Source organism: Prunus mume, linkage group LG4 (assembly GCF_029339155.1).
Source record: "Prunus mume cultivar Tortuosa linkage group LG4, ASM2933915v1, whole genome shotgun sequence".
NCBI lineage: Eukaryota > Viridiplantae > Streptophyta > Magnoliopsida > Rosales > Rosaceae > Prunus > Prunus mume.
Genome location: NC_142701.1, coordinates 25,920,025 through 25,928,971, shown reverse-complemented (window position 1 = coordinate 25,928,971; position 8,947 = coordinate 25,920,025). Strand labels below are relative to the sequence as shown.

At 36.4% G+C, this 8,947-nt stretch overlaps 1 protein-coding gene across 1 annotated transcript; it reads left to right on the top strand.

Annotated features, from left to right (window-relative positions):
* Positions 1-793: 793 nt before the first annotated feature.
* LOC103328732 (exocyst complex component EXO84B) lies at positions 794-6,803 on the top strand. Its single transcript, XM_008231143.2, has 7 exons — positions 794-1,234; positions 1,487-1,584; positions 2,431-3,478; positions 3,580-4,095; positions 5,099-5,287; positions 5,954-6,090; positions 6,381-6,803. The coding sequence occupies exons 1-7, from the start codon at positions 1,091-1,093 to the stop codon at positions 6,541-6,543; spliced, it is 2,295 nt and encodes a 764-aa protein (XP_008229365.1). The 5' UTR covers positions 794-1,090; the 3' UTR covers positions 6,544-6,803.
* The last annotated feature ends 2,144 nt before the right edge of the window (positions 6,804-8,947 follow it).

Sequence of the window (8,947 nt, the reverse complement as noted above, 5' to 3'; positions counted from 1 at the left end):
AAGCCAGCTAGCAGTTCAGAAATCATGAAAGAATAAATTACACAAACCCTGCATATATATATATATATATTTTGTGGGGATTATACAAACTAGCTAACAGCCAATTGACAAAACCGAATTAAGAAAATGACAAAAAATGTCGTGAACAATGTGAAAAATAATTTCATAATGTTCGACATGTGAAAATAAATATCCAACCATCACATTCCCTTGATATAAATAGGTACCTAATTCGAATTTGGGTGCGAGAGAGCATGCTCACTATTTTGGTCAATTAATCTAATCTACATATACACGAAGGTATTTTTTATTATGACAAAGTACATATTAACTTTTTCACTAAATAACATACCCGCACACATATTCAGAGGGGATTTATGCCTAGGCTGGGGTGGGCTCCAGCTTAGTGGAAGATTTCTAAATATTGAATATGATTTAAATTTTATAAGTTTATTTGGTTTAAAAATTATTTAGCCTACCCTTATAAAAATTTCTGGATCCGCCATTGCACATATTAACGTCTTATTTGTTAAAAATTTATAAGGTTAAGAATGAACTCAAATTTGAATAATGACACTCACATATCATATGTATGGATTTAAAGTGGGAAACCTATACGCTAACAATTCACGAAGGGTATGTGTTACACATGAATTGGGTAAATTTCAAAAATTACCTATTCCGTTAAAGGATAATTACTCAATAAAGAACACAGAAGAATTAGGAAGCCGTAATTCAGAGTCAGAGCTTATTCCTTTCTATTATTAACTGCTGTCAATGTTGAGTAAATCGCAGTCAAACAAAACCGTCCCTCCATCCAAAAACCAACTAGTCATCGCAGTCGCGTTGGCTTGGCTGGCTCTGTCTCTTCACCAAAACACGCCTCTTTACGACTCTCTCTCTCTCTCTCTCTCCGCTCCCTCTCTTTGCTTAGCTCAGAAGCTCAATTTCCATGGCCTAATTGCTATCGGCGAATAAATTTGAATTTCAGTTTTTACCCTCCTTGGATCGGTCACCACCTGTTTGCTCCTTGGAGCCCTAATTTTGGAGCTGGTTCAGCTGATTGATCTGTGATCTGTTTGGTGGACTGATGGCTTCGGCGAAGACGGCTCGGTCCAGAGGCACGCCGGTCAAAGAGAACGGCGTCAAGCTCGAGGAAGGCCTCAATGTCTTCAAGTCTGATAAGTTCGATTCCCAAGGCTATGTTCAGTCACGATGCTCTCTCAATGAAAAGGTAAGTTTTTGCTCTTGCTATACAGATAAATAGATATACACGTTGATTTGTTCCGCTGTTTGGTTGCTGAGAAACCATGGGAAAGTTGAAAAAGAAGGAACTCTTAGAATTATGAATGCAATGCTTTTTTGCTTAGTCGTAGGATTTGATTTCTTTTAGCAATTTCCAGATAGGCTCTGAACTTCGATTTTATGGAATTACGAAATTTCAAAGGGCAAATGTTAAATTTATATACTTGAACTTTGCTTGCAGGAAATAAGACAATTATGTTCATATCTTTTGGACTTAAAGAGAGCTTCTGCCGAGGAAATGCGTAGAAGTGTCTATGCTAACTACACGGCATTCATACGGTGAGTTTTCATTGAATGGTTAATGTGAGAAGTTTGTGAGTTTGTAACATCCTTCATATGCAATTTTATATGTTCATGTTCCGAGGTGCTTCACTTTAACAGCATTGTATTTGCTTGGTATATGCTTGGGTATTTGGGTTAGTTTTTGACTCATTTGACACAATATTTGGATAGCGAGATTCTTTAGATTTTAAGTGTGGTATGTAAAATATTCCCACCATTTCTAGCTCTAGGTAAAAAGTATAAGACACTCCGTTGGTTCATTTAAATTGTATTTCACATAGTATGAAATTTTATCAATGAAATCAGTTGCATGGACGTATCAAGTTTTCTTTTTTTATTAGTTTGGTTTTTGCTGCTGTGTTTATGGCAGGCTTACCCAGATTTTTTTCTTTCAACTTGTTCAGAGTTTAGAGATAATTAAATTTGAGATCCAAAATTTTATTCGTACTTGGTGCAAGGCATAGTAATTGTGTTTCGTTCTTTAAGTGAGAGTTGAAGCATTTTCGGTTTTTGTACCTTTGTGTGCTTTCTTGTTGCTTTAGTTTTATGATTGATAAAAATTGGTATCCAAGGTAATTTACCGCCAATATGGTCACACTCAAAGTGATTGTATTTGATATTTTCATTTTTGTAATTAGGAACTTCCAATTCTTGTCAACCTTTTTGCATAATCGACTCTTGTTTGGGTAACTTTCATGTATTTAGTTAACTTAAATGCCATTTTCACATTCCATTGGAAGGTTAAACTAGTTTGTTCTTCAATTATGGAGTCATTTCTTTTAATACACCATTCTTCGTTGTGTGTAATTTGGATTTTATGTTAACTGCACTTCTTACTCACAGCACTTCCAAAGAGATATCTGATTTGGAAGGGGAGCTTTCTTCTATCAGAAACCTGCTATCTACTCAAGCTGCTTTGATTCATGGTCTAGCTGAAGGAGTTAATATTGGTTCCTTATCTGTTTCTGAAGGTTCTACTGCAAATGGTGTATTAATTTCTGAAGATAAAGAACCTTCAGACCTGGAAAAGTGGTTAGTAGAATTTCCTGATCTCTTGGATGTTCTGTTGGCTGAGAGGAGAGTGGATGAAGCTTTAGATGCCTTGGATGAAGGTGAACGTGTGGCTGCTGAAGCAAAACAACTGAAGCTGTTGGATCCAGCTTTACTCATGTCTCTGCAGAATTCTATTGTCGAGCGCAGGCAAAGGTTAGCTGATCAGCTTGCCGAGGCTGCTTGCCAGCCTTCGACCCGCGGTGGTGAACTTCGTGCAGCTATATCAGCACTTAAAAGGCTTGGGGATGGCCCTCGTGCACACAGTTTGCTGCTCAATGCACATTTCCAGAGATATCAGTATAATATGCAAAGCCTTCGTCCATCGAGCACCTCATATGGAGGAGCATATACTGCTGCACTCTCACAGATGGTGTTCTCTGCTATTGCTCAAGCTGCCAGTGATTCCTCGGCTATATTTGGCAAAGAAACAGATTATACTTCCGAGCTTGTGATGTGGGCAATAAAGCAAACCGAGGCTTATGCCCTTCTCATTAAAAGGCATGCATTAGCTTCATCAGCAGCTGCTGGGGGATTAAGAGCTGCTGCAGAGTGTGTTCAAATAGCATTAGGTCATTGTTCCTTGTTGGAAGCTCGTGGTTTGGCACTTTGTCCTGTGCTTTTGAAACTCTTTAGGCCTAGTGTTGAACAAGCACTAGAAGCTAATTTAAAACGAATTGAAGAAAGCACTGCTGCCCTAGCTGCTGCTGATGACTGGGTTCTTACATATGCTCCAACAGCTACACGGCAACCTGGCAGGCCTTCAAGTACATCCCTTAATACGACAGCATTCCAACATAAACTCACAAGTAGTGCACATCGATTCAATTTGATGGTCCAGGTAAATGATTTTTCTCCCACATAAAATCAATTAATTAAGTTTCTGTGTGTGTGTGTGATCCCTCATTTCATTTTAGCTTCATAATTTACCTGATCTTGCAGGATTTCTTTGAGGATGTAGGACCATTGCTCAGTATGCAATTGGGTGGTCAGACATTGGAAGGTTTGCTCCAAGTTTTTAATTCATATGTGAACATGCTCATAAAAGCATTACCGGGTTCAATGGAGGAAGAAGCAAACTTTGAAGGTTCTGGGAATAAAATTGTTCGCATAGCTGAGAATGAAGCTCAACAGATTGCTTTGCTGGCGAATGCATCATTATTAGCAGATGAGCTACTTCCACGTGCAGCCATGAAGCTGTCTCCACTGAATCAGGCTGCATACAGGGATGATCTTCGTAGAAGATCATCAGATAGGCAAAACCGGCATCCTGAGCAAAGGGAGTGGAAAAGGCGGCTGGGCAGCTCGGTTGATAGATTAAAAGATAGTTTTTGTCGTCAGCATGCTCTAGATCTCATTTTCACAGAGGATGGTGATAGCCATCTTTCTGCTGATATGTACATAAACATGGATGGGAATGTGGATGAGGTTGAGTGGTTTCCATCCCTAATATTCCAGGTATGCTGAATACTACTTTTCTCTATTGTCATTTCTGTTTGAACTATTTTATTTTCCTTTTTTCATAATGGACCTGCAATTGCTAGTCATTGGTATTCATTTCAAAGTAGTCCTCTGCTAATCTGCTTTGCATGTTTCATATCATTGTTAAAGAAGAATACATGTCCTCTATGGTTATGAAAATTTGTGAGGACCTCCTCTTGTGTATTTAGCACTTTGCCTGACGACTTGGTTTTTTAAATTTATTTTATTTTTCAAAGGGTTTTCTGACTTCTTGTTGGAGGATCAAAGTTGCTATAAAAGAAATATCTTATGTATAATTAATTTTTGTCCATTAATAATACATGTATATCTTTTGTAATGTACAACTAATCGTTCTTCATGTGTGCATACATGTACATATATAATTGTTGCATTATTTGTTATTTTATTTTTATCCTTTTCGCCCTTTGAAGACTTGAAAATTCTTTTACGATAATTATGGTTATCAATACTCTAGGTGCCGTTCAATTATACTCAGAAGAGAGATTCTATGCATATGGATTATCTTATGCATATATGGAAATTGAACTTATTTGCAAAGTATTCTTGGACGCCTACAGATTTGTATATTCATGTCTCTGTTGCATTAGCGTCAATGGTACCTTAAGATTGAATTACTTTACTTAGTTACCTTGAATAGTATTGTTACATGAGCTTCAGGTGTGAAATGCCATCCTTACACTATCTATACTTTTGGTTTGTTATTGACTGTCTGAACTAACAGCAAAGGCTTTTGAGACAATCTAAGATTCCAAAGAGGCATTGATCAATTTTAAAGTTTAAGGACATTAGAATTGACCCAAAAGTTCAGGGGGCATATGATATCTCCCTTTAGATGTCTATATGCATATTCAACTTATTTGTGGTGCATACATGTGATCTGAACACCTTCTACTTTTACATGCTTTTCTTATTGATTTTTTTCAAGTCCTAAGTTTCTTTTTTTTTTTTCCCAATCCAGGAACTTTTTGTAAAACTAAACAGAATGGCCAGTATAGCAGCAGAAATGTTTGTAGGCAGGGAAAGATTTGCTACATTGCTATTAATGAGACTGACAGAAACTGTCATATTGTGGCTTTCGGAAGACCAGAGCTTCTGGGATGATATTGAGGATGGGCCAAGGCCTTTAGGCCCTCTTGGCTTACAACAAGTACGTAATTTCTGGTCACACCATCTATTTATTTTGTATGTGTTGCATTGTATTTTCATGTGAAGATTGTTCTGTTTTCGCAATGTGAGAAGGACCTATATCATACAAAGTAGAAAATAAGTAAATGAAGATCTAAAATGTAGAAGAAACAAAGAAAAATAGGATGGAAGGAAAAATCATGGCTTGGTCTATTTTGAGAGAGGGAGGGGAAGGGAGAGTAGAAGACCTGTCACAGTGATAGCTCTAGTGTTTTGCAATCAATCTTTCGATGCTGACTGTATCCCCAACCTATCAAGCATGAAAAGGACTTCCACGATGTTATGCCGCCCCATTTTTTTTCTTCTTCCTTTTGCTTCCCAGTTTACTAACTGATAATTTATACAGCCTAACATTGGTTAAAAACTTACAATCTTTGCATGCCTACAACTTTGTGATGAAATTGATGTTAAATTAGAAATATGAACTTAATGCAGATTACTGACCAGAAATTGTATCATATTAAAGGATTATCCTAACGAGGACTCATACTCAATGATATATCACAGCTGTCTTCCCTTGTCATAATTTTGAGGAGTTGCCTCATTGAACACCCAATGCTCCCTCCCACCCCAACCAGCCATGTCCTACTAATTATGTTCTTATTATAACTTCTTTTATCTGTTGCAGTTCTATCTGGATATGAAGTTTGTCATATGCTTTGCTTCACAAGGTCGTTACCTATCTCGAAATTTGAATCGAGTTGTAAATGAGATCATATCGAAAGCCATGACAGCATTTTCTGCAACAGGCATGGATCCCAATAGGTATGCTACTTTATTTAGTTTCCTAATATTATCATCATCACGAATTATATACGTACGTATAAACATAAATGCACATATATTGAAGCAGCAATACACATTGTAGAAATGCACATATATTGAAGCAGCAGTACACATTGTAGTATGAAATTGCAACTAATTCTAGTTTTCTATCCCCACACGGATAAAAATTGCCGGCTTGTAGTATATGTAAGCACAATTTAGGCTCGAAAATGTCCTGGTAGCTTTTAAACAGTTGATTTATTTTATACTGAGCTTTATTTTTATTTCAGTGTGCTTCCGGAAGATGACTTGTTCAATGACATGTGTCAAGATGCAATAGAAAGATTGAGTGGAAGACCAAAAGCCGCAAATGGGGACCGGGATCTTAACAGCCCAACTGCTTCCGTTTCAGCACAATCAATCTCGTCTGTTAGATCTCATGGGAGTTCCTGAGGCAGTGAGTTTCATCCCTGTAAATTAAATAGAAAACCATCCTTGTATCCTTAGAGGTTTTTTTTCCCTCCAATATAATTTTTGTCGACCATGATCCTTTTTGTCATTTTTGTCATTTTTTCTAGTGTAAGGCCCTACATTTCTGTTGGATGATATTTGGTGTCATAATTATGGGTAGGAATTCTTTTTGAATAATTGAGTTTGTAAAGTTGTTGATTGCAATTGTTTGATTTTAAATACAAGTTTGTATAATTCTTTGACGAGCGTGGGATGGAGTCTGTATTGGTGTCCAATCATCACCTGATTTCATGTGATTATGTCGTCTTGGCAACCAATAAAATTAGATTTCTTGCGTTTGCTTATAAATGAGCTTGAAGGTGCTTTAGGGAAAAGCCTGTAAAATTGAAGATCATATGTCGAAATTTTCAGTCTCTCGCCTTTGCCATGGACAGTCGTCCTCATGTGATTGTAGAATCCGGATCCTTTGCTTGACTTTTATTTTATCATGGCCTTGCCACCACATTAAATCCTAAGAAACCTATCTCTCTGACAAGGAATTTTTTAGTAAAGCTGTAAATCATTGGTTCCCTTTTCAAATGATTTTCACTCTTTAAATTCGTGTTCTCCCATCGCTCATTCATGTGTCCATTTTTTTTTCCTGTTTCGGGGACTTTTTTTTGTCACAATGGTTTTTGGTGAAGCTTTGTGACACCATAGGTTAGAGTCTGATTTTATAATGGTAGAGATCTCTCAGCTTTGTTTTTTAATATTTAATTTCACAATTAGCTCCATCCATATATTTAAAGCTAATATTAGTCTTTAGCAAAGCTCGAGTTGCTATTAAAAAAAAGGATACTGCTTCCCTCCTTCTCTGTAAGGAGGTATTCATACTCCTACAAATCACAGTTTGACACATGTAAAAACAACGCATTAAAAAAAAAAATATCTACACTCTGATTGGCAAGAAAGTAGGAGCTCCTACTTCCAGGGAAAGAGACAAGTATTTTCCTAAAAAAAAAAAAGGATCATGTATTAGTAATACGACCCTAAACCCTAAACCAAAGTCTCCCTGCATTAAATTGGGTGGAAGCATTTGTGCGATGCCTTAGTGATGATGACAAAACTTCATGTAATGACGTAAGCACCCTTCGATTTCCATTAAACTCCAACATCGTAGAGCCCATTTTTGGAAGCATTTCATGTCGATAGGTAGCCAAAATCGACCTAAAATTGTATCATGGTGGGAGGAGGAAGAAGGAAAATGTGCATCTTGATGTGGAATTAAAGAGGGAGAAATATTATTAGCTTGATCTTGCACCACAACTTGCAATAACTTGATAAATATAATCGTTACCACCAAAAGCATCCTCATAATTATTATGTTTCTATAAATCTTTTTTGTTATTTGCAAGTTGAAGACAACTGACTAGGGTTTTTATAAAGGTCAATTGCATAATTTTATTACATTTATAATGAAAATTTAAATATTTTATTAGATGAATGACAAATCTTACATATGCATAAAGGGATGTGTATGATAGCTCTAGAGCGACTTTTATTTTTCTTAAAGTAATCTATGCCTCTTAGGTTTGTGGTCATGTCTTTAATTTCACAAGCACAATCTATTTCTTATTACTATCTTCTTTTCTTTTGATGAGAAACACATGATCTATCATCGCAACACATTATTGCAATAAGAATTATCGTGTTTTATGGTAACACTAATTACGTGGTATAGTGTTGTGTTATTATTCACGGAATATTTGTATAAACTCCCCTCCCCAATTGCAATTGCTTGTACTAAAAAAACAAAATTAGAGAGAGAAATAATGCAATCATGGTTTTGCCAATAATTAGCTCAAAACTTAATGCAATGGTGGGGGAAAAAAATGGCTACAAAGTTATTGAACAACCCAAATTGATAATAATGGAATACAACATTAGATTAAAAGATAATGCATGCCTGGTCTTTGTAACCCGCAGGGCTGCAAAATGAGCATCATCAACATTTGTGTGCCCATAATTTTTAACTAAAAAGTTACATGTGAGGAGTGAGAGAGATAAATATGGGGTTCTAAAAATGAATTCTTCATATAAAAGAAATAAAAAGTCAAGATGTGTGCAGCTATGACTATAGATGACAAAACTGCATGCAATCCCTTAAGCACTCTTCGTACTCTCCGGACAGACGAAAACAAACTGAAGCACAAGATTCGAACCACTTCAAGCTGATACGATACCCAAATCGATCAATAATATTTTGTTGGGGAGAAAAACACAAGAAATTCGTATCTTGGTGTGGAGGGAAAGAGGGAGAGATTGAATCATTTGCTTCCAACACTTGTAAAAGCTTAGGACCCGTTTGATAATCATTTGAATTTTAGTTTTTAGTTTTCACTTTTTG